This window comes from Carlito syrichta, unplaced genomic scaffold (genome assembly GCF_000164805.1).
Source record: "Carlito syrichta isolate Samal-C Ts95f unplaced genomic scaffold, Tarsius_syrichta-2.0.1 Scaffold312037, whole genome shotgun sequence".
Classification (NCBI taxonomy): Eukaryota; Metazoa; Chordata; class Mammalia; order Primates; family Tarsiidae; genus Carlito; species Carlito syrichta.
The window spans coordinates 636,446-662,215 of NW_007256133.1; the positions used below are offsets into that span (position 1 = coordinate 636,446).

Sequence of the window (25,770 nt, forward strand, 5' to 3'; positions counted from 1 at the left end):
AAGAGTATGCGTCATCCTAAACCATCTACCTCAGAAACCAAGGAGACCCATCCCTCAGAGACCCAGATGGAGGGAGGACGTGGGCTGAGTGTCTGCAGCCAGCCCCCATCACGTTCTGCCCTTCCAGAGTCTGCTCTGAATTCATTTTTGGCATTGAAGGAAATCCTGAGTAAGCCAGAAGCACAATTAGGTCAGGGAAAGGGGGAGCCCAAGCTGGAGCTGAAATATGTTCACCCCAAGGCTGTGCAGGAGGTGAGATCGCCCCAGGTGGGGGCTCTGGGTTGCCATAAGGAAGGAAGTCTGCCACCCCTAGAGAGAAAGGAGCCAGGTGGGGAGGTGCGTCAAGAGGCCACCATTGCAGTTGATCGTCCATCAAACAATGGCCTCCGCCATCTTGGGGTGGGAAGAAGAAGCAGCGAGGGGGAAAACAGAGGAGTCCACCTAAGGGAAGAGGATTCTCTCCCAACTGCCCCCAAACAGGGCCCTGTTTCTTTGGGAGCAGCTGATAATCAGTCTACTGGTAAAATTTCCCCATGCCCAGCCAGGAAGTTTGGTGACATGACACCTAGTAGCTTTTCACCAGGGGACAGTCACGTGGCTTCTGTTCCTGACAACCCAACTGATGATAGGTCCTCGGATGTCAGTGAGGAGAAAATGAGTCTGAGCAGTGAGAACAAGGGCAGTGCTATGGCTTTGGCATCAGAGCCTTCCACCGGAGAGAGCAAGATGGAGGTCCCCCTGGACCCTCAGAGCAGCAACTCAGAAGCAAGAGAAAGCCAAGAGATCACTGCACCTCTTGCTGAAAACAGGAACCGTCTGGAGAATGCAGCTAAGACGGAAAGCACCTCAGCCAGAGCAGATTTGGTCCTCAGTGTCCCAGCACTCCTCCACCCAGAGACAGCTGTGAACATGTCCCACCAGCCTGCAACACCCAGTAGCAGTTTTCAGGACGTTAGAGTGTTCAGTGTGGATGCAGAGTCACCCTCGGTGGTTCCACCCCCGAGAGACAGCGCACCGTTGTCGAACATGTCCCCGAAAGTGCCTGACAAGAACACCTGCCCCAGTGGGATCCCCAAGCCTCTCTTCACACACCCCAAGGACACGCCTTCCTCACAGGAGGGAATAGAGAAGCACCAGGTTGAAAAAGCAGAAGAAAGGACAGAAACCAAGCCCATCATCATGCCCAAACCCAAGCATGTGAGACCCAAGATCATCACCTACATCAGGAGAAGTCCACAGGCCCTGGGCCAGGTGGACGCTTCACTGGTTCCCATGGGACTTCCATATGCCCCACCCACGTGCGGCATGCCCCTCCCCCAGGAGGAGAAGGCAGCAAGTGGTGACCCGAAGTCATCGGCCAACCTCTACGAGAAATTCAAGCCAGACTTGCAGAAGCCAAGAGTCTTCAGTTCTGGATTGATGGTGTCAGGGATCAAGCCCCCGGGACATCATTTCAGTCAAATGAGCGAAAAGTTTTTGCAGGAGGTAAGAGAATGTTATTGTGACATCATTCGTGCTTTGTGTGTCCTGAAGTCTGTTCTATACTTCCATTGTGTTTTGAAAGCAAATTGTCCTCTCTAAGCAAATTGCAGATTTTCATGGATATACTGGTAGAAAAATGGTATTTTTGTTAGAGGAGATCGTTTAGAGAATTGGCCATTTTTGACTCGAAGTGTTTGATGGTCTTAATGTGATGGACCCAATATCTAAAGAGATCCATTTGAATTTTACTTACTAAATACATATGAAATTAGATAAGTATGCATTTAAACAGGCTTCCATGTTGAAATAAATGAGCATAATTCTTCCATAACCCAGGTCAAAGGAAGAAAGAATGGAACATGAGGATATTATTCAAATTGATCAGACTCATCCTTTGATGGAAAGTATTTCCTTTCCGGAAGAATCTCATATTCATACAAGTGAAGAACACATGAGTGAGCACAAAATCGTGTGTTAGCCATGGATTCTTTGTCTGCATTTATTCATTTATATTTTAGTTGGGATCTCACTCTGTCGCCCCAGTTAGAGTACAGTGGCATGATCACAGATCACATCAACCTCGACCTCCTGGACTCTGGTGACCCTCCTGCCTCAGCCTCCTGAGCAGCTGGCATGTGCCACCATGCCCGGCTAATTTTTTTACTTTGTGTAGAGACGAGGTCTTGCTATGTTGTCCAGGCTGGTCTTGAACTCCTGGGCTCAAACAATCCTCCCACCTTAGTCTCCCAAAGTGCTGGGATTATAGGTGTGAGCCACCACGCCCAGACTTTTTCTTTAAAGTAAAAATAATAATTATAACTAACACTTAGTTGTGTGCCTACTGTACATTGGGCCCATATAATGCAGCATTTAATCTTTGTCAGCCTTCACAATCTTGACAGTTATTCTCTGAAGGCTGGTGTTACAGTTTTTATCCCTGTGTGAATAAAAAATCAGATACGGAGAGCTTTAAGTCACCCACCTAAGGCTACAAAACAAAGCTAGCACTGAGATTCCCACTCAGGCCTGTGCTGTCCCTTTTAGTACCTGGGTTCAATGGTGATTCTTCCTCTGAGACCTCAAAAGTAAGAGTTGTTGAAGCCATCTCCTGATGGCAGCCAGGGTGATCAGTTCAGAGGAAGATGGATCAGATCATCCCTTCCCTAATGCTCCCTGGGGCTGCCCAGGTCGCTGGGAGCATAAAATAGAGCCTGTAGGATGGCTTAGCCTTTAGGATATGCTCAGCGTGGCTCCATCACCTACCCACCCTCCTCTTCCTCTCTCCTGCTGCTGCTACAGGACCTTTGCACCTTCCTCTGCTTGGAATGTTCTTCTCTCAGTCATCTGAATGGCTGTCTCCCTCACTTTCTTTAGGTGTGTACTCAGGCGTCATCTCATTGGGAAGTCTTCCCATCTTCCCTCCGAGTCCCCTTTCTTTGGTTTCTTTCTTTCTAGTATTTACTTTCACCTGAAATAAATAAACTATGTATATTAGTTTTCCTGCACTGACTAAATGATAGGAAGGATCCTTTTCCATTTTGGGGGGGTTCCCTACTGCATTCTCAGAGTTTAGAATGCGACTTATCATAAATGGGTGCTCAAACATGTTGAATGAACGCTGAATCACGAGCTCCGTATGAATTGGAACCAAACAAAACCAAGGCTTTCTAGAGGCAGAGTGATTGCGTTCAGAATTGGACTCTGGCTTGGTTGAATGGACTGAAATGTTAAAAGAAGGATGCTAAGCTCATCAAGGACCTAGCAATGCCATGGTGATCAACAGTGCTCGCTTGTTTTGAATGCTGTCTCCTGAGGTCCTGGGGGTATGCTCCCTCCCGGCCTCCCACTGTCAACTTGGGAGCCCTGTTCATTTCTGGTGAAGGAGATAAGGGGAAGAGAGCAGGGTTGAAAGGACAGGCTGAGGGACTGTGTTCGTGGTATGCAGATGTCTGGTTCAGGGCTGCTGTCCCTCCCCGCACCCTGAGATCACCTCGTCTCTGAGGGGTGCTACCCCATTCAGGGCTCTCCTGAGAAACGGGACCAAGAGGAGATAGATGTACTTGTGTGCGTGCGAGAATATCTGGGTATTAATGCACATTCTCCCCTCTCTTCCCCCTCTCTCTCCCTTCTTCTCCCCTCCATTTCCTCTCTACTTTCTTCCCTCCCTCCTTCTCCCTCTCCCTCTCCATCTCTGTCTCTCCATATACCAGGAGTGCCAAAAAAATAAAAAATAAATGTATATACATTTAAGAGCTACTAAGAGATGTTCACCATAATCTGAAGTCTCTGGGCACTGATGGTAACCACTTTGAGCACCTCTTGTAATTGCAGAAGTCAAATGTGACTTGTATTCATGTTATTGAATATTACAATTTTAATACAGTTTTTTCCCATTCTTAAAATGCATATAGATTTTTTTTTTGGTACCCTCTGTATATATATCTGTGCATCTCTGAGTAAGAACTGCATATGTAAAAGATACCCACGTGTCGTATTCTAGTCCAAACTGTTAACTTCAGGAGAAAGTAACTGTAATGTCTGATACTAAATTTAGGAAAGAATGGAAACCCAATTCCTTCCTTTGATATTTATTGACTTCAGCTAAGTGCCCGACCTGGTTTTAGGTGCTATGAAGTTGGCAAGACTCTGCCCTAGAACTCATATATGTGTTTGTGTGTGTATGTATACAGAGAGAGAGAGAGAGAGAGAGAGAGAGAGAGAGAGAGAGAAAAGAAAGAAAGAAAGAAAGAGCAAAAGAGAAATATTTACTTTAAGAAATTGGCTCATGTGATTGTGCAGACCTCTGGCAAGTTAAAAATCTGCAGGGCAGTACAGGCCAGTAGCCTGGAGACCCAGGGAAGAGTCCGTGCTGCACTTTGAGTCCAAAGGCTGTCTGCTGGCAGAATTTCCTCTTCTTCAGAAGTCAAGCCTGTTTTCAATTAAGGCCTTCAGCTAATTAGATGAGGCCCACCTATGTATGATTGGCCATCTGTTTATTCAAGGTCTGCTGATTTAAATGTTAATTTCATCAAAAATACCTTTACAGCAGCACGTAGAACAATGAGCCAAGTTGACACATAAAATTAATGATCCCAGGAACGCTGTCCCCTGCAACCATCCCAGTGGCTTCTTAGTGAAGCATCCACCTTTATCCTCTGTCTCCCCAGCACACAATTCCAGTACACACAGGACAGGGCAAACAGGAAGAGGGACAGCCTGGTAGTAATTGATTTGTATGTGTGTCTTGACTTCAGGGAGTTTTAAATGACAGGATTCTTGTGTTTGCTTTCAAGTGTGTTTCTCTAAGAAGACTCCGTCCACGAAGGAGGGGAGGAAACAGAAACACTTGGGGTTGATCTCTGTGTGTTTATGACTGTCACTGTTACCTGTCATGTTCTGTCAGCGAAGATGAAGGAAGAGAGTGTGATGCCTTTTGTAGTTTCTCTGGTTGAATTAAAATTGCACAAGCATGGCATCTGAGACATAGTTTTTACCCTTTTAAACAATCTGTGATCTTACCAGGAACAAATTACCCAACAAGGTGATAGGCATTGAAGTTATTGAAATTCTTAAGATCATTGTAAGTGAAAGCACGGTGGATTTTTAACCCCTAAAAACTACCCAGTTCCAAAGAACTGAATCATCACTGAGATCAGCACATTGCCATCCCTGACAGATGTAAGTTGAAAATAATATTAATTTCTTCATGAAAAGCACCTGCTCAAAGCAGTGAGCAAAAACCCAGATTTAGAAATTAACATTAAAAAAAAAAATAGGCCAGGCTTGGTGGCTCAGTCTGTAATCCCAGTACTCTGCGAGGCGGAGGCGAGTGGATTGCCTGAACCCGTGGGTTCGAGACTAGCCTGGGTAACTTGGTAAGACTTCATCTCTACAATAAAAAAAAAAAAAAATTAGCCAGGCATGGTAGTATGCACCTGTAGTCTCAGCTACTTGGAAGGCTGAGGCGGAAGGATTGCCAGAGCCCAGCAGGTCGACGCTGGGGTGGCCGTGAGTGTGCCACTGCACTTCAACTTGGGCAATGGAGTGAGACTCCAACTAAAAAAAAAAAAAAAATACAAGGCATATGAGTATAAGAGGGAAAACCAGAGATTGATAGTGAGAGTAAGTAGAGAATGGTAAAAATTTTATCAGAGAGCAGATGTAGAATGTTCTTTTGCAGGAATATAATTTGCTGTAGCCTGAATCCAGTCTATCTACTATAACAATCATGCATATTTCACAACGTGATTATGATAAAACTTTAAAGGCCTAATCTTTTGTTTCTATAGTGTCAGTTTGAAGGAGAACTTTGTATCTATTTCAACATTAAAAGAGTATTATTAACTTAAGGGTTTATCTCTTCAGCAGCTTGGATCAAAGCTTTTATAGCCCCTATTAAAGAATATTGTTAAATGCTTGTGATTCCTGAAGACATCTAAGTTTGACACATAAAATGTGTTGTGATTTAGAACAGAGTTAATTAACAGATGTATCTTTTCATACATAGCCCCTAGCACTATTTTTTAAAAATTATAATGTAAAGCAAATGGATTATTCAGTTCTTCCTCTTATTTTCATGTTTAATGTGAAGAAATACTGAAAATAGGAACAGATTTTGTGAGGATTGAATTGCATATACAAAAGATATCCACAAGTTGTAGTCTACTTCAAACTGTTAGCTACAGGAGAAAGTAACATTCATGCTGTGATATCAAATTTAGGAAAGAATGCAAACCTGATTCCTTTCTTTTTTTTTTTTTTAGAGATGAGGTCTCACCAAGGTGCCCAGGCTGGTCTCAAACCTGTGGGCTCAGGCAATCCTCTCATCTCGGTCTCTCAAAGTGCTGGGATTATAGTCATGAGCTATCGTGCCCAGCCTTGATTCCTTTCTTTGTTGGCTTCTGCTAAGTGCTAGATTCTGTTCTAGGTGCTCTGAAGTCAGCTGCTGACGAAGACTCTGTTCCAGAGCTTCCATTGAGGTGAAACTTGTTCAAGTATTCCTGAGAGCATCACCTCACTAGAGAAGACAAGCAGAGGGGGTATTTCAGGCTCTCTGACTTTTAATGATGTTAACAGACAGTAGAAGCCTGAACACACATTTTCCATTAACTTCCCTATTTTTCCAAATGGTCCCTTCCTAAGTAGGAAAATTTTATTTCCTAAGTAGCCTAGCAAAGAGTTAAAATAAATTGATAAACTTCATCTACTTATCCTAAGATTAAGTTACCATAAAATTATGCCTTTTCTTCTTATAATGAAACTTTTATAATTTTAAGAACGTTTGATAAATTATTTGCTCTACTGACATTATTTAAATAAGGTCCAACAATTAAGTTCATGAACTCATTCTAGAAAAAGTGCTATATTTCTTATTGCTGAATATCACTATGGTCACCTTTGAAGTACTCCCCTTGGGAAGCTATGCATGGATACCTGTGCCTAGTCTACCCGTCAAAGCAATTTTGGAACTCTTTCTCCGGAATGGCCATCAGAATCATCCTCATTTTACCCTTGATGTCTTCCTTTCAATATTTCCATTATATTCAGGTAAAGAAAAAAGTCAGAGAGGGAGGGAAGGGGGAGAGGAGGGAGGGCAGCAAAACAAGGGGGGAGAAAAAAGTAATTGGGGGGCCAGATCAGGTGAGTAGAGAAGGTGTTGCAATAGTTATTTATACAGTGCTGCCGATGTAAGCGCACAGTGGTGAGTTTGTGAACTTAATTGTCAGACCTCAGCAAATAATGACAATAGCTCTGATGGCCATTCCAGAAAAAGGGTTCAAAAACTGCTTTGATGGGTGGACTAGTCAGTGGTGTCGGTGCATATCTTTCTAAGAGGAGCACTTTGAAGGCAAATATTCAGCACTGAGGTATGGAGCACTTTTTCTGGAATGGTTTGTGAACCTCATTGTCAGACCTCATAGATCTGTTACTCATTCACATTCTAATGATTTTATAACAATGCAGTTTACAAAATCTCATAGAGTGAGTTCTTTTTTACTCCCAGTGAAATGTAGGTTCATAAAGTATGAGAACCAGAAGAGACCTGAAGATCACCCAGGTGTGTTGTCAATTAGGAGATGCAGATCCTAGGGCTCAGGGAAGGTAAGTGAGCTGTGGTCAAACAACTCAATGGTACCAGAGTGGTCATGGTTCCAGTCTTGGTCTCCTGAATGCTGCTTAGAACTTCTCTGATTGAGCTTCTGGTCATTTATCACAGGTGACAGACCACCCTGGAAAAGAAGAGTTTTGTTCTCCTCCCTACGCTCATTACGAAGTCCCTCCGACTTTCTACCGCTCGGCCATGGTCCTTAAACCCCAGTTGGGATTGGGTGCAATGTCCCGCTTGCCATCTGCAAAGAGCAGGATTCTGATCGCGAGTCAGAGGTCTTCCACGAGTGCCATCCACCCCCCAGGGCCCATCACAACTGCTGCCAGCCTCTGCAGTTCTGATCCTTCAGGTAACTCATCTAACAATCGCTGACCTTTTCTGTTGCATATTTAGCCAGTAATCCTATAAATGGGTGGAAACTGTCTAAAATTTGAATGCCTCCCATTCTTGAAGAGGAGGCTTCATCTGCACTTCTACCTAACTGTAAATATAGACATTGTGAAAGCACATGTCATATGCAACTGTCATCCTCTGTGGCACCTTTAAAATGGTGATACTTGTCATCACCGCCCGACTTCTCCTAGTTTCTTCCTTCTGTAAAACTTCCTGTAGGCCAGGGCTCAGAAGTCTGTTTCTCTCAAGGGCCAGGCATTATTTAGTTTCGGGTTTATAGGTTGATGTCATAACTACTTAACTCTTCCTTTGTAGTATCAAAGCAACTACAGGCAATCCTGAATGAGTGGGTGTGGCCACCATGTCCTAATACAACTTTGTTTACAAAAGTGGGGGACCGGATCAGTCCTTGGGCTGTGCTTGGATGGAGAGATCTTTCTGTAGTCTGGCACTGGCCACATCATTCTTTTCATCTGCTCATGAGTCTAGAACATAACACAATGGCATACTGAGGGACACTGCCGTCTTTTCCAGTCCCCTGCCTGGTTCTGCAGCCATGGTCAGTGTCATCTCTGATGTTCTCAGCACTTCTTTGCTCTCTTTTCTCCTTTCTTTTGCTCCTGTGGTTTCTTCCGGGATTTACATATTATTTTACTATAGAAGCGATACATGCCATTGCAAAAAGAAATTGGCATATGGACAAATATGAAGAATTAATAGCATTTATATTTTTGCACCCAAATAGTGTTGATATTATGGAATATTTTCTGCCAATGTAATTTTTCTATGCATCTTCTAATAGCTGTTGAAATAACCCTGAATGTAAATTTTGTTTTTTTCCCACTAATATCACATGGTGGCCATTTAAAATGTTTCAGAGCCAGGCTCGGTGGCTCAGCCTATAATCCCGCACCTTTGGGAGGCTGAGGTGAGTGGATTGCCTGAGCCCGTGGGTTCGAGACCCGCCTGGGCAGCGAGACCTCATCTCTACAATAAATCAAAAAATCAGCCAGGCGTGGTAGCGCATGCCTGTAATTCCGGCTACTTGGAAGGCTGAGGCAGAAGGATTGCCGGAGCCCAGCAGGTCGAGGCTGTGGTGGCTGGGAATGGCCACTGCACTCCAGTCTGGGCGACAGAGTGAGACGCCAACTCAAAAAAAAAAAAAAACAAGTTTCAGAAATATTTTAGTGGAGCATAAAATATTTTGTTTTGTTCATGTGTTCATTTATGTGATAAATTTTAGATGATGGCCGTGCATGGTGGTTCAGCCTGTAATCCCAGCAATTTGAGAGGCCGAGGAGAGTGGATTGCCTGAGCCCACAGGTTCGAGACCAACCATGGCAACTTGGCGAGACGTCATCTCTATGAAAAGTAAAAAATTAGCCATGTGTGGTAGCACGCACCTGTAGTTCTGTCTGCTTGGAAGGGTGAGGTGGAGGGATCGCACAGCAGGTCAATGCTGGGTGGCTGTGAGTGTGCCACTGCACTCCAACCTGGACAACAAAGTGAGATTCCAATTAAAAAAAAATTCTGAGCCGGGCTCGGTGGCTCAGCCTGTAATCCCGCGCCTTTGGGAGGCTGAGGTGAGTAGATTGCCTGAGCCCGCGGGTTCGAGACCCGCCTGGGCAGCGAGACCTCATCTCTACAATAAATAAAAAAATCAGCCGGGCGTGGTAGCGCATGCCTGTAATTCTTGGAAGGCTGAGGTGGAAGGATCACCGGAGCCCAGTAGGTCGAGGCTGTGGTGACCGGGAGCGGCCACTGCACTCCAGTTTGGGTGACAGAGTGAGACTCCAACTCAAAAAAAAAAAAAAAATTCTGGATGTGCCAGAAGTTGTAGGTGGAGGACTATACCATGAACAAAACTCAGAGCATGCCTGCCTTCATGCAGCTTACAGTCTAATGGATGGAATGACACAAAAAATAAGCCCGACAATAAATATATACTTATACACTTGATAAATATTACAAAAGCATAGAACCTAGTGGTTTGAGGAATTGCCACCAGAAGAGTACTATGGATGGGACAGAGGTCCTCCAGGACAGCCTCTTTGAGGAACTGGGAAGATTGGGTGACTGTGGGGAATAATAAAAGAATTTACTTAATGAGGCTCCAACTACTAGGAAGTGGGTTCCATGGTCTGTTGGTAATTTGCATTTTTTTTGAGATGGGGTCTTGCTTTGTGGCCCAGGCTGGAGTGCAGTGGCATGATCATAGCTCACCATAACCTTGACCTCCTAGTCTCAGGTGATCCTCCTACCCCAGCCCCTCAATAGCTGGGATTATGGGTGTGTGCCACTATGTCTGGCTAATTTTTGGATTTGCATCTTTGTATATAATTATTTATCTTCATTCATTTTGTTTTATTTAGATAGGTCATTTGAAGTATGATTGTGGGAGTAAAGCACATCCCAACATTTTTCAAGGTCAACGAATTTTCTAGAAAACTCGCAGCAGTTATTTTCATACTAGTGTGTCTTGAGAGTGCCATCTTCTTGCTGTACCCTTGCTAATAATGCATATTGCTATTACTATTATTGTTGTTATTACATTTAAAAATTATTATTGAATAGGAGCTCCTTTTAGGTCTGCCATTATATTACTTTGTGAATTATTATCACTCGGGTAATTATTGGTGGTCTGAGTGTTGCTGGTTTTTTTGACAGTCACTCCTATTAAAAATTACACTATTTTTTGATGATTCCTGAGTCATACATATATTGTAATGGACCTTTCTGTTGTCAGAGCTGGTACAAGTCACCTATGTGACTCAAGTCACTCACTTGACAGTGATCTCTGAGGGACTGAGGGACTGTCAGCACTGTTCTGTGTGTGGAGAATAAAGCAGTGAAGACAGATAAAAATCATTACCCCCGTGGGGCTTCCATTTCAGAATGGGGGCATATTTTATTTTAAGTAAGTAAGCTATATGGTCTATTGGGAGAAAAAAATAGTATTGAAAAAAAAGGAGGTGCTACAGAAGGGGAATAGGAAGTTTGGTGCAGGAAGAAGAGAGGCTGTAGTTTTCAGTAGAATGGGTGGGAAAGGCCTCCCTGAGAAATGACCTTTAAACCAATCCCAGAAGGAGGAAAAGGAGAGAACTCCATGGATCTGTGGGGTCAAGCATTCCAGCAGAGGGAGAAGCCAGTGCAAAGGCACTGAGGTGAGAGGAAGGCCAGGGAAGCCAGAGGAGGATCAGGAAGGGGAGCGAGGGAGGAGATGGGGTTGGAGAGGGGATTGGTTTGGGAGATGAGGGTCGCCTAAGGCCTCAGTGCCCTTGTAGGGATTTGACGCCTACTCTGAGTGAGAAACAAAACCACTGAGGGTTTGAGCTGGGATAAGATGATCTGACTTTTTTTTTCTTTTGAGTCAGTGTCTCACTGTTGCTCATACTGGAGTGTAGTGGCATGATCATGGCTCACCGTAGCCTCAGCTTCCTGGGTTCAAGGGATCCCTGCACCTCAGCACCCCAGTCGCTGAAACTACAGATGCATGCCACCATGGCTGCTAATTTTCTTTCTTTCTTTTTTTCCTTTTTTTTGGTAGAGACAAGGTCTTGCTATGTTGCCCAGGCCAGTCTCAAACTCCTGGGCTCAAGCAATCCTCCCACCTCAGCCTCCTACGGTGATGGGATTACAGGCGTGAGCCACCATGCCCGGCCCTGACTTTTGCTTAAACAGGATCTCTCTGATTCCTCTGTTGAGAATAGACTCTAAGGGGACAAAGGCTGGAACAGGAAGGAGAGTCAGGAAGTGGGGTAGTGAGCCAGGTGAGAGAGGGCAGGGCCCTGGACCATCTGGCAATGAGAGACAGTGAGAGCGGAGCAGGAGATGCTGAGAGAAAAGGAGCTATGGAGGTGCACGCCAGGGTTTTGGCCCGAGCAACTGGAAGAATGGCCTTGCCGTGGATAAGGGGAAGAAAAAGACTTAGAAGGGTGAGGAGGAGTCAAACAAGGGCATGCAGAGGCTGAAATGCCTGTGGTCATCCTGTAGGACAAAGACCTGGGTCCCTGGGACTGGAGTGCAGAGAGCAGGACCTGGCTGAAGGCATGAAGTACCAGCCAGTGGTCGAGGATGGCATCTAAACTCACAGTGCTCTCTGTCCCTGCCCTGCCACTGTCATCCTGTGCCACTGGATCTCCATCTTTTCATTACCCATTCGATGTCATCTTGATTATGCTTTGAAATACCACAAGGCAGCAGACGTCCACGATGCTACTTGATGCACAAAATGTGGAAAAACGTCAGATTCTTAAACATTAAACTTAGCTGGGATTTGTCTTGCAACAACCACGGTTTTGAGAATATATCTCTTGCATGAAAATACGACTCCTGATAGCCTAAGCCCCCCCTAAGGCTGGTTTATTTGTATTTATATTTGTAATAAGGGTGTCGCTTCTTTATAGCTCAGGCCAGTCCTTGGAGGGACACATGGGAAGGGCTCCCCCATTCCTACCCCTTCAGGATGTCAATCTTTTTCTTTGGGCTTCTGGGTATCTTAATTGAAAGAATAATATATGTCCCCATGAGAAATCATTGGAGACCCAGCACAGCTGGTTACACGGATGGGTGTCACTCCTTTGGGACATGGAAGATGTCAGATTCCTTCTTTGCACTGTTGGGGGAATCTCCTGGCAGAGGCTCTGGGACAGACAATGAGAAGTTCTTAATTCAGGAACTAGGGGGCTTTAGAGGGCAGTGCCTCAGCTACCTTGGTCCCTAGGTACTCGAACCATGCCAGTTGCCCTGGGCTTGGGCTGCCCTCCTGGCTGAGCCCAGACAGCAAGCCCCTCCATGCCTTGGGCAGCTCCGGCAGTGTGCCTCACTTGTTCACTTCTTTTCTTTCTGCAGAAACCCTTCCATTTTTCTTCTGGTTGTCCTCAGAGATACATCCTTTCTTCTCAGACACCATTTTCCTTTTATTGCAAAGTAGGTGTCGATGGTCCACTAAACTCAGAGCCAAAGTTATTATCCACCAAAAACTATTAATAGTTTCCCTTAACTTGAGAGCCAGGAGGGTTAACTTTCAAACTCTCCCAGGACATGAAGGAAAGTATCTGTGCACAATCCTTCTGGAATAACAAAGAAAAAGAAAAGCCAACCAGCTGAGATTCCATATGGAAGCTGTCCGAATGCTCATCTCCCATCATGCCTTCCTGTGACTACCTTTGTGAGGCCTCATTCCTTTTGTCCCAGCAGAAGGGGGTGAGGTTCACCCAAGACTCGAATCCAGAAAGATGTGGAGAAAAAGAAACACACATAGCTTTGTTCATTAATCATCTACTGTATACTTACTGTGTCTTAGCTCAAATCACAAAAGCAACCATGGACAGATTTGGCTACATTAGAACTTACATTTCTGTGTTTTTTTAAACACTCAGATAATCAGTAAGAAAAACATCAAGACCCAATCGATGATGAAGAGGCATACAACAACTAATTTAAAAATAAGAAAACATAGCTGGTAAATAAACACAATTCTAAAATTCCCAAATCTGCAATTCAGAAGTTGAAAAAGCCTGGAAACGGGAAGCTTTTTATTACTTATTTGATGGCATCACCTGCCCTGAACCAACATGAATATTTATATTTGTATTTATCCTGCTCAGTGGGAATATTCATGTCTTTTGCTGTAAAAGCATTTGTGTGGTTAGAAGGTGCGGTTGGAGGGGTGTACATGTAGTGTATACCATGAGTTAGGGACTATTGTTATTTTTGTGTTATAAATGAAGAAATGAAACGGAGGCTCAATAATTCGTCCCAAGTCCTACAGCTTGGAAGTCACAGTGCTGAGACTTGAACTCAAGATCGTCTGTCTCCATATTCCTGCTCTTCACCCCTGCACTTGATTACATTCATTAGCTGGCTCTGCTAGATCATTCCACCCTGCAGTATTGTTATAAAATAAGGATAAGACCAACTCTCATGGGTTTTCTGTGCCTTAGAATTATGGCCCACGGATTGGCCACCTGTTTTTGTAAATAGATTGTATTGGAACACACTGACACCTTTTTGTTAACTGACTCCTTTCAGAGTTGAATCTGTGTGAGAGAGGTGGGATGCTGCCCAGAAGCCCAATATGTTTACCGTCTGGCCCTCTAAGAAAAAATATGTTGACCTTGACTTTGGGGCCATTTGAGTGGTCAACATACGTGGTGGACTTTGAAACACTTTGGTCCATGGAAGTCCAATGTGTTTTACTGAAATCTACTCACAGGGGGTATTCTTTTTTTCAGTTTGTTTTTCTGGAGAAGGGAACTCTTCCAACTCAAGGCATCAGGAGCTGGGCTGGGCTGGGGAGGCCTCAACAGGGCCCCGAGGGTATTGTGAGGCTGTAGTGTTTCTGGAAGTCTGAAGTCTACATACCTCTGGAAGACTGGCAGGACAGTCTAGACAAACATTTGTCTAACATCATTTAGACACACTGAGTCTTTTGGCTGAGATGCTTGGCAACTCATCAGATGAATGACCATTAAAGGAATTTCCTGGACTCCTTGCCTTTTTCATTTCAAGGCTCCTAGTTTTCTCCCTAAGGTGATTTTAAGATGGTGGAATTAAGAAGTCTTGGCCAGCCGGGCTCGGTGGCTCAGCCTGTAATCCCACGCCTTGGGAGGCTGAGGTGAGTGGATTACCTGAGCCCGTGGGTTCGAGACCCACCTGGGCAATTTGGTGAGACCGCATCTCTACAATAAATAAAAAAAAAATTTAGCTGGGCGTGGTAGCGTGTGCCTGTAGTTCCAGCTACTTGGAAGGCTGAGGTGGAAGGATCGCCAGAGCCCAGCTGCGGTGGCCAGGAGCAGCTACTGCACTCCAGTCTGGGAGACAGAGTAAGACTCCAACTCAAAAAAAAAAAAGAAGTCTTGGCCAGTTCTTTTTTCTCAGAATTCTACACCCCCCCAAGAAAAGGGGGAACAAAGGAAACATTTGTCTTTAGCAAATCTAAAAACGTCTGTGTTTCTGAACTATAATACAAAAGAAGGGGCAATTGAATGCAGAAAACACCTGATGAGAATATCTTCAGCTGCGGGTCTCAGGACAGGTGAGCGGAACTCACAGAATGGGAGTGGAAGAGACTTGGGGAGGGACCACCCTGGGGGACAAGACTGGGAATCCCATGCCAGGGCCAAGTAGATGGTAGGAGGCAGGAATGTCCACAGCCTTGTTTTCCACCCAGAACAGCAGGGAGGCAGGGCTGAGAGAGAAAACACACAGTTTTACAAGAGACTGTCGGTAAGGTTGGTGTCAGGACACCCTAAAATCCACAGCTGCCAGCTTCGTTTGTCTGGAAGAAACCACAGGTAGAAGAAGAGCCTGTCTTCCCGCACACCTCAGGCCCTGAGGAGCCTCTCTGTGGAGCAGAGACAGGCCTGCCATCTTGGACCAGCTCTGCCCCTTTTAGGCAAATAGGACATGGGTGATGGTGACGTCCTCGCCTTCCCACACTCCTTTCCCTTCTTACCAGCACACATTAGACTCTAGTTGCAGGGCCCTGGGCCTCTAGGAAACCCCAACAGTGTTTTCTTTTTCTTTTCTTCTCCCTATTTCTTAGATATTCTCACTGCCACGAGATTTTATGGAACTAGGTACACAGATTTACCTGTTAGGGCTCATAGTGAGGTACAGAGATGGGGTCTTTTTCTTAAGCAACTCCTGGGACCCATAAGGGCTCATCTCAGCATGGTCATTTACAGAAGCTCCTTTTAGCCACCAAGTGAATAATACAACATTCGAATCTTTGACTGCTTCTTGCAAAGCATGTGAATCCATTCCTAACCACTCTAAAAATCTCACTTGCTTTTTGTCTCCTCATCTCTTGTATGCCACACTTTTTCTGGAGTCCCACTCTTTCTCCCTGATTCTCAGCTATCTTCCAGGAATGTTCCCGATCTCCCCTGACACCCACCCTGGTCACAGCCATTAGCATCTATTCAACACTCCCTCCCCTAACAAGCCTCACCACTGCTGGCCACAGAGTAACCACCAGAGCTTCCACTCTGTTTCTCCCCATGTCCTGTGTTCCCTCAGAGCAAAGACAGAGAAGCTCTGGACTTTTCTGCCTCTCATCTTGAAAAGCTTTGAGTATCTGCCATGTTGATTCCTTTTGGATTCTCATTCATGTTCTCATGAGGGGAGATCTTCCTGTCTAGCTGTTTGCATAGTCAATGAGTTCCAGGCAAAGAAACAACACACACGAAAGCCCAGAGGGAGCATTGAGCCTGGCACGGTATAAATTCTGCATGGCTGGAGTAAGTGAGAGGTTAACAGCAGGAGAGGAAGTAGGGAGGTGGGTGATGGCCAGATCACCCATGGTGATCTCATGGCCCAGGTGAGGTGTTTGAATTTTGACTTCAGTGTGATGAGAAGCCCCTGACAGTTTTAAACATGATCTGATTTATGCTTTACAAAGACTATCCTGGGTAGTCTGTGTAGAAAAGAAGAGTTAAGAACTGAAGGGGAGCCTGGTTGGGAACTGTTCACATTGTACAGATGAGGGATACAGACAGCTAGGAGGATGGAAGGTGAAAGAAATGGGATGGTTGGAATATGTTTTGTAGCTAGAACCAATAGAATTAGACATGGAGGGTGGGTGATGGGGAAAGAGAGGAACCCATTGTGATTTCTAGAATTTTGGCTTAAGCCACTGGATGGATGGTGATATTATTCATTCACATAGGTTGACTAACCAGGGGAGGGAGGGAGGAACTAGACCTTCGGGAAAACATGAAGCGTTCCTTTTTGGGGAATTCTAGTGTTTTCATGCAGGTAATTAGGTAGATGAATCAGGGGTTCTTGGAAAGGCCAGGGTTGGAGATTGAAATGTGGGGTTCCCCAGATGCTGACTTATGTCGGGGAATGCATCGAGAGAAACAAAAGGTGTCCCAGGATAGGTGTCTACAGCATCCCAAACTTCAGAGCACTTACAAAGAAGCCTGGGCATCAGCAGCCGGTGTAGAAGGTGGAAAACCAGAAGAATGTGGTTTCCTAGAAACCACAGAAAGATAGCACCTTAAAGAAGCAAGGATGGTTGATAATTGTGAATGCCGCTGAGGAACTGGGGAGTACGAGGGAAAGAGAAGATTATTGAATTGGAAGCCATTGTTTATCTTGACAAGAACAGCTGAAATGGAGTATTGGGGACAAAGCCTTGTTTACCAGATAGAAGGCAGTTGACACCCAAGTGTAGCCAACCCACGCTGTGGGACTTAAGGTGCAAATAGCAAAAATGACCAGATAAGACTTGCAGGTCTTCATGACTTGGGGAATGAGAATGATTTTGCCACGTTCAGAATTTTTGAAAAACACTTATGGTAATTTGGAATGATAACATTCATGTGCAGAATTTCCTTGAAAGCTGCCTCTCTGTTTACTTTGACCCAAATAGATACAACACTATCAGCTGTCCCCAAATGAGTTACAGGTCACAGAAAAATCTATTTACTTCCCAGGTAATTGACACCTTTATCTTATTGGTGTCAGTCTACAAAATATTATCTGCAGTCATCTTCCCAGGTATTTGCTCAGCTTTTAGAAAATCAAAACAGCTAGAAAAGGAAATCCTAGATAAGTAAGAAAAATGAAAATGGCCCTGGCAAATGGACAAAACATCTGAATGACTTACTGCCAAGAAATTTCAATAGATAAGTAGAAGTCAAGTAGGCTATTGTCCCAAACAATGAAAGAAGCCAAAGCTGTAGGGCATTAGGAGACTCTGGCATGCCTCAGGGGAAGTAAAGATTAAGTCTGAGCTTATACACAGAAATATCTTGACAACCTAAGTATCATGATGATTAAGATAATAGTTAATGGTAACTATGTAGAGTGTTTATTACATAAAACTTTTAAATATAATAAACAAAATCCTGTGAGTTTTTTTTTCTTCCTGTTTCATAGATGAGGAAGTTGTTTTACAGATGAAGCTCAGGGTGACTAAGTGACATTGGGGATTTTTCAGCTATCCTATTGATTTTTGGTTTGATTCCATGTGATCAGGGAACCTGCTTTGTTTGGTTTGACTCCCTATGTGCTTATTGAGGCTTATTTCATCCTCAAAAATGTGGTTTATGCTTATGGTTTGGCAGACTGATCAGTAGATGTCAATTAGGTCCGGTTGTTATTTGAGAGCTTTATGTTTTTACTACTTTCTTAAAAATTTGTTTTTTCAGTTTCTCACAGGAAAAAGGTAACATTTCTAAGCATGAATGTGGATTTAAAAATTATTTCAATTTTATCAATTTTTGCTTCACATTTTAAAACTTTCTAATCAGGTGCATAAACTCATTTGGGATTTTTATGTGTTCTTATTTAATTTACTCCTTTTCATTATAAAATATGTATCTTTATCCCTGGTAATAGTTCTTATTCTGAAGTCTATTTTCTATAATATTAATATAGTACTCTAGCTTTTTGAAAGATTTGTTTTTTTCTGGTAAGTCTTGTTTCATTCTTTCACTTTTAATCTATTTGGATTTTTTTTGTATTTAAAATGGGTTTTAAAAAATCCAGTCTTCTAATCACTACTATTTAATTAGAATATTTAGATTATTTACATTTACTGAAATTATCAGTATGGTTGGATTTAAATACACCATCTTATTTGTTTTCCATTTGACCTATCTCTTTTTCATTCTTTTTCCTCCCCTTTTACTCCTTTCATTTGGATTAGTTGACTATTTTAAAGATCCTATGTTATCTCTACTTGGTTTATTAGCTACAGTACTTTCTGTCATTTGCTTGTCATGACTTCTCTAGATCATTGAATAGAATACTGTATCCAGTGGGATAAATCAGTCCCATAAATAAAATTTTGTTGGAACACAATTATACTTTTTCATTTCTGTATGCTTTCTCACTGCAATAACAGATTTGAATAGTTGCGATATAAATGTTATGACCCACAAAGCCTAAACTATTTATTATCTTACCCTTTACAGAAAAAGTTTGCTAATCCATACTCTTGGAGTTTGAAGTACATCTTTAACTTATCATAGTCTATTCTTAAATATATTAAATAACCTATAATTAACACTGCATGTTAAATAATGTCATTTAACATATAGTGTAAGAACCACAGTATACTTTTATTTCCCCTTTACTGTTTTTTGTGGTATTTCTTTTATTCATTTTACTTCTACATATAGTATAAACCCCACAAATTATTGTTATTTAATTTCTTTTAACAATGTATCATATTTTAAAAAGATTTCAAGCTGTGAGAAAATATTGTGTATGTTTATCCACATATTTTACTATTTCTGTTGCTCTTTATTCTTTGATCTCTATCTGGTGTCACTTTTTATCTGCTGGGAGAAGTTTCTTTAGCATTTCTTGTTGTAAATGCTTCTGGTATTGAATTCTTTTATTATTTGTAAGTCTGTAAAAGTATCTATTTCATCTTAATTTTTAAAACATATTTTCACTGAGTACAGAAATCTAGGTTGATAGTTTTTTCAATGTCAACACTTTGAAGATTTCATTCCATTGTCTTTTGGCTTCTATAGTTTGTGACAAGATGTCTGCTGTATTTTATGTCTCTGTTTAAGAGTTTTTCTTTACCACTGATTTTTAGCGTTTGATCTTCATGTAACTAAGGTTGGTTTTCCTTATGTTTACTCTGTTTGTTGTTTATCATGATCTTTTTTTTTTTTTTTTTTTGAATTAGAGTCTCACTCTGTTGCCCAGACTAGGGTACAGTGGCCACTCCTGGCCACTGCAGCCTCGACCTGCTGGGCTCTGGCGATCCTTCCACCTCCGCCTTCCAAGTAGCTGGAACTACAGGCACGCGCTACCATGCCCGGCTGATTTTTTTTGATTTATTGTAGAGATGAGATCTTGCTGCCCAGGCGGATCTTGAACCCGCGGGCTCAGACAATCTACTCACCTCAGCCTCCCAAAGGCATGGGATTACAGACTGAGCCACTGAGCCTGGCTATCATGATTTTTTGATATGTGGATTTATAGTTATCATAAACTGTGGGAGTCATTGCTATTATTTCTTCAAATACTTTTTCTGTCTTTATTATCAGTTTTCATACATTATGTTAATAAGTCATTGTGATTCTGTTAGTTTTTTTCTTGACTGTCACTGCAGCAGAACTCTATTAATTTATAGTTAGTCTTTAAAAAAATCTGTGTGCTTCAATTTTAATAGTTTTTTTATTGCTATCTCTTTAAGTTCACTGATCTTCTTTCCTGCAGTGTCTAATCTGTTATGAAGTCTGTGTGTGTGTGTGTGTGTGTGTTTCGTCAGAGATATTGTATATATCATCTCTAGATATTCCATTTGAATCTTTTAAATATATTTCTCTCCTCATCATTTTCAGGTTTAAGTCTACCTCTTTAGTCATTTGGAGCCTATTTAAAATAACTTTTAAGATCCTTTTATGTTATCCCATCATCTTTGCCATTTAACAAATCTCTTTCTATGATAGTTTTTTGTTTGTTTGTTTATGAATAACATTCTCCTGTTGTTTCTTCATATTTCTAGTAACTTTGATGGGATACTGAACTTTGTGAATTTTACCTTGTTTGATGCTGCATTCTGTTCTATTTCCTTGAAGAGTACTGAACTCAATCTGGCAGGCAGTTGAGTTATTTTTTGATTAGTTTGATTCATTTAAGGTTTATTTTAAGTTATTTTAGAATATCTGTAAAGTAATCTTTATTCTAGATCTAATTTCTCTGTTGAGTACTTGTGTTTCTTCATTTTGGGAGTAGAAAAGTGGAACAATTCTCAACTTGTGTGAGTTCTGATTATTGTTTTTCTTATAGTGTTTTGTCATGAACTGTTCTTTCCTCAGAAGTTGTTCTCACTCAGTCTTGTGGGGTTTTAACTTTATGTAGACAGATTGGTATGTATCCAAAGGGGTTTCTAATGCATATTTCTAGAATATTTTTTCTGTATGTCTCCCTTCTCTCTGTTTCACATGTTCTAGCTGTCTTGACCTCTAAAACTTTGATCTCTGTATCTTCAACTTACCATGATGGACAGCCTCTATCTGGGTTCCTCCTCCCTGAGCTGTAGGCAGGAATCTGCCTGTAGGCAGAGACACAGGGCAATGATAGGACTCATCTTGTTTGTCTCCCTTCTCTGAGGATCACAATCCTGAACTGGCTATTGTACAATATCTAAAAACATTAGTTTCACATATTTTGTTTGCTTTTCTGTTTATGGTAATTTTCATATCAGTTAATTCTTCATGTGTGGAATTTCTCTTATATATTCATGAAAGGTTGTTAGCATCAGATGGTGTTTGTTGTATCTAAAAAAACTTTCTCTTTAGTTCAAGGCAATTTATTTAGTGGTTGTTTTACTATGTTGTTATTGTTTTTAAGAATGCTTTCAAAATGTGTCTGTATATGGTTGCGTTTGTGTGTTTAACCATATCACATACTTAACAGGTTAGGATTCCCTATAACTCTTACTTTGGGTATTCTCATATCTTTATTTTACATGGTCACCCAAGACTCTGAGCACCATGATATTGGCCAATGAGAGCTGGAGATAGAAACAGCTCATAATGGTATGCCGTGTGATTTAGCATTTACAGATTTCCAACCTCAAGTGATTTCCTTTATTCTGAATTCTAAGACCTGGTTTGATATGTAAATTGCATTCACTGAATTTTTTTTTCCATTCTCAGATAGGAAACCTCTTAGGTCTCTAACAGGCCAGTAAACTGTGAATTAGATATTGGGAATAAAATCTGGTGTTTCCATTTCTGTGTTGGCTCTGCAGGTGTTACTGATGCATTGTGGCCTTAAAGTGACATAAAAGAAATGGACATGCAATAAATACAGAGGGTGCTAAAAAAATGTACACACATTTTAAGATAGGAAAAAAAACTGTATTAGAAATGTATACTCAATATATACCAATAGCAAAAGGTAAATACAAGTCACATTTGACTTCTGCAATTACAAGAGGTGCTCAAAGTGGTAACCATCAGTGTCCAGACACTTCTGATTATGGCAAACTACTGCAGGATTTGTTGCTGTGTGATGCCTCTCAGATCTTCCCTTGTACACATCACATAACTGTAAGCATTTGTGATAAGTTTGAGTACTGTGTGTCTCAAACTTATCACAAGTGCATTCAGTTGTTAGGTATGTTGGAGGTTCTATTGCATACTCACATTTCCGTTATTACTGTACTTCCATAACATTTTCAAATTTCAAATGCCACTTCAAAATGGTCTTATGCTCCTTGAATGAAAATCATGCTTTTGCCATTTTCATTGACTGTCCTGCCTGTCATATGATGATGCTAGCATTTATTTGATGAATGCCATCTTTTGAGCAAACATCATACTATACATTGCTACTGCTGTTTAATCCAACTTTGAAAAGTAATACATAGATTACATCTCTTAAAATGTGTATATGTAGCCGGGCTCGGTGGCTCAGCCTGTAATCCTGTGCCTTTGGGAGGCTGAGGTGAGTGGATTGCCTGAGCCCACGGGTTCGAGACCCGCCTGGGCAACTTGGTGAGACCTCATCTCTACAATAAATCAAAAATTAGCCGGGCGTGGTAGCGTGTGCCTGTAGTTCCAGCTACTTGGAAGGCTGAGGATCGCCGGAGCCCAGCAGGTCGAGGCTGCAGTGGCCGAGAACGGCCACTGCCCTCTAGTCTGGGCGACAGAGTGAGACTCCAACTCAAAAAAAAAAAAAAGAAAGAAAGAAAAAAAAATGTGTATACGTTTTTTGGCACCCCCAGAACATGCTGTCAACAATGAAGATTCTCCCCAAGTTTATATGTTATAAATGAATGATATTTCCTTAAGACTTAAGAACCTTAAGTCTTATAGATCTTGATGTGACTGTATTATCTGGAGACTATATGAATCTAAGTATTTCATTACATTTTACATCATTTCTGTGTTTTTGAATCGAGTGCTTTTGACTTCATCCTTAAAACTTTGAGGTTTTATTGTCATCAGACCTGGTAGGAAATGCAAGAAGTTGTTTGCGTGCTCAAAGTACAGCAGGCTTATTACCTCCCTTTAGATGGGCATAAACTCTATATTAGTGAAACCAAAGATCATGTATAAAAACAACTTGTTGTTAGCTTCCTCACTTCCACGAGAATGAAGGCAATACTATTCTGCACTGCTTTTTTAGAATATTTATATATGTTTCATGTTCTTTCTGCTGATAGACATCTCTAATGACATAAAACATCATGCAAAAAAATGTTAACCTATACAGTGTACTGAATGCCAGGATATAATTTGCACATAAGGCATATACACCTAAAATAAAATGATAAATGTACCTAAGATAAATATATCCAGTGTAGCTAAAAGCATGCTGTTTTTGTGTTAGATAATGTAGCTAGAACTGTAATATTTTTTTAAAGGAGCAGTTGAAACGTCAGAATAGATGCTTTTAAAGAAATAGATGAGAATACTGCATTCTATAAATAACAATAGAAATTCAATCATATAAGAAAAATTGGGGCAATTTTTCTCAACATACAGTATTGCTATGAGTTTTGCTTATTATCCAAAATTTTATTTTGGAGTTTGTCATATTGCATAAACTTTTCTCTTTGGCAATTTTTTTTAAAAAGTAGGGTAAATTCTACCAAATTTTGAAATGTAAACTATGAAATTATTAATATATCTTTAAAGAGCAAGTAAACTTGATTGGAACAATTTAAACAAGTGTAGTCTGAATAGCCATGATTATGTTAGAAATTTAGCAAAATATAAATATCTGCTCAATATTTTTGGCATAAGAATTCTAAAATGACATTTTTATTTTTTTCCCTATGATGTATACCTTTTTGGTACCAAGGCATGTAATAGTTCTGAATATTCTGATTTATATTAGCAGATGAGTTTCAATTTTTAAAGAATTTAAGTGGTTGTGAAAGATACTCGGATGAAATCCCGTGGACACCCTCCAGACAGCAGTAGGGACTTTTCCATCTTTTCATATTCTAGCAGAGCTTGGAGGTTGAAAGAATGGGGGCCTGCAGACACATTGATTCATTCAGTTAACCTGTCCCTATTGCTGGCTCTGTGCAGAGCCCTGGGATAGGTTGTGGAAAGGTGTTAGCTATTAGATGTGGGGGTCGGGGGATGTTAGGGAGAACATTTCCTATATTGGCAAGTATGGGAAGGCTTCATAGAGGCGTACTGCGGGAGACGGGCCTGGAAGAATTTATTGGATAGACAAAGTGAAACAGTGAGGTCTGTGCAGGAGGAACAAGGCAGAGACATGGAAGTTTGTGGCTTCTTTAGGAAACAGGGACCCATTTTATGGGTAGATGTAGAGTGTGTGGGTTGGGTATCCCCGGAAATAAAGCCAGATGGGTAGATTGGGTCCAGATTGAGAGGGATTTCAGTGCCAATCTAAGTTTGGAGGGGTTTTTTTGGGTAGGAAATTGGAAACCTTTAGGTTTTAAAATAGAGACTTGACATAATTTTATATTTTGAAGAGACAGTTATGAGCAGCAGTGTGGATAAGTCATGTAGGGAGGCCCATGGGGAAACTACTATTGTAGTGTAAGCACAGGATAATAATGTTTTTATACTTTAAAAAATATTTTGCAGGCTTTTAGAATGCCACAAATTGCTTTTGTGATCACAGTTATTTTTAAGTAGCAGTCAGAAAGAGCAGATGGAGAGGCTGTGTCATCTCCTGGTCCATCCTGGTGCTCTGAGTCTCATCCCAGATTCTCTATTTGTTAGTTACTTAATCTGCACCTCTCAGAGTCTCGGTTTCTTTATCTCTAAATGTAAGAATAATAACAGATCCTAGAGCATTTGATTGTTGAGAGGATTGAATGGAAATTCTGAGTACAGTGCCTGGCTTTCAGAACATAATCTCCAAATCCAAACGTCTCTCCCCTGACCTCCATGGCCACCAAGGTCAGGTTTCTTTTTACCTCCTCCCTCAAGCCTTTTTGTCTCTCCCTCCCTCTTCTCACTACACATAGTCTACAGAGACCTCCACTCCATTCTTCAGGCATGCCAAGCTCTTTCTGACCTAAGGGCCTTTGTATTTGCCATGTCTTCTAGAACATGCTTCTTCCAACACTCTCCACGGCTGGCTTTATCTCACCTTTAGGCTTCAACATAAATGTTTCTGCCCCAGGAAGAGAGGCTCCCCTCTTCACGAAGACTTCCTGCTCTGTTAGATGCTAACACATCAGCCTGTTTGTTTCTTTCACCATCTTTATCATGATCTGTATTTATTGCTTTTATACATTTATTCTGTCTCACCCACTGCAATGTATAGTCTATGAGTATAGAGGGATTTAGAGTATCAATCTCTGTTGAATAAATATGTTAATAATAACAGCATGGTAAAAGTTTTTACTGTTTTTTGTTTGTTTTTTCTCATCATTACCAAGCAGTTATAAGGTCCTGAGATGTTTTGGAGCGGGAGTGGGCAAATTAATGACCAGATAATAAATATTTTAAGCTTCGTGGTATCTATTGTAGCTACTCCATTCTGCTATTGTAGTGTAAAAGCAGTCACAGAAATATATACATGATAAGCATGGCTGTGTTTCAATAAAACTTTACAAAAGCAGGTGTCATGTCCATGGGCCATAGATTGCCAAATGACCACCCTTTGAGAAAGTCACTGAACTTTGATATCATCAGAGTCTTTCCTTTATTAGTATTCATTCAGAGATTTTTCCGAGGACTTGTTATAAACCAGGTGCTGGTCTGTGTATTCAGGATGCACAGATTAAATACATGGTGCATACCTAAATGGGACTATAAAGAGATAAATCAATAATTAGAGACATGCGCCTAAAAACATACGAGGAA

General features: G+C 41.7%; 1 protein-coding gene across 1 annotated transcript in view; it reads left to right on the forward strand.

The window, feature by feature from the left end:
• Positions 1–6: 6 nt before the first annotated feature.
• Positions 7–25,770, forward strand: part of LOC103271956 (microtubule-associated tumor suppressor candidate 2-like) — a gene marked incomplete at its 3' end in the record, with an annotated part of 212,321 nt that continues 186,557 nt past the window's right edge. The window contains exons 1-2 of the mRNA XM_008069445.1: positions 7–1,485; positions 7,700–7,940. Of these exons, the coding sequence (XP_008067636.1) occupies positions 7–1,485; positions 7,700–7,940 (1,720 nt within the window). The remainder of the gene's footprint in view (positions 1,486–7,699; positions 7,941–25,770) is intronic.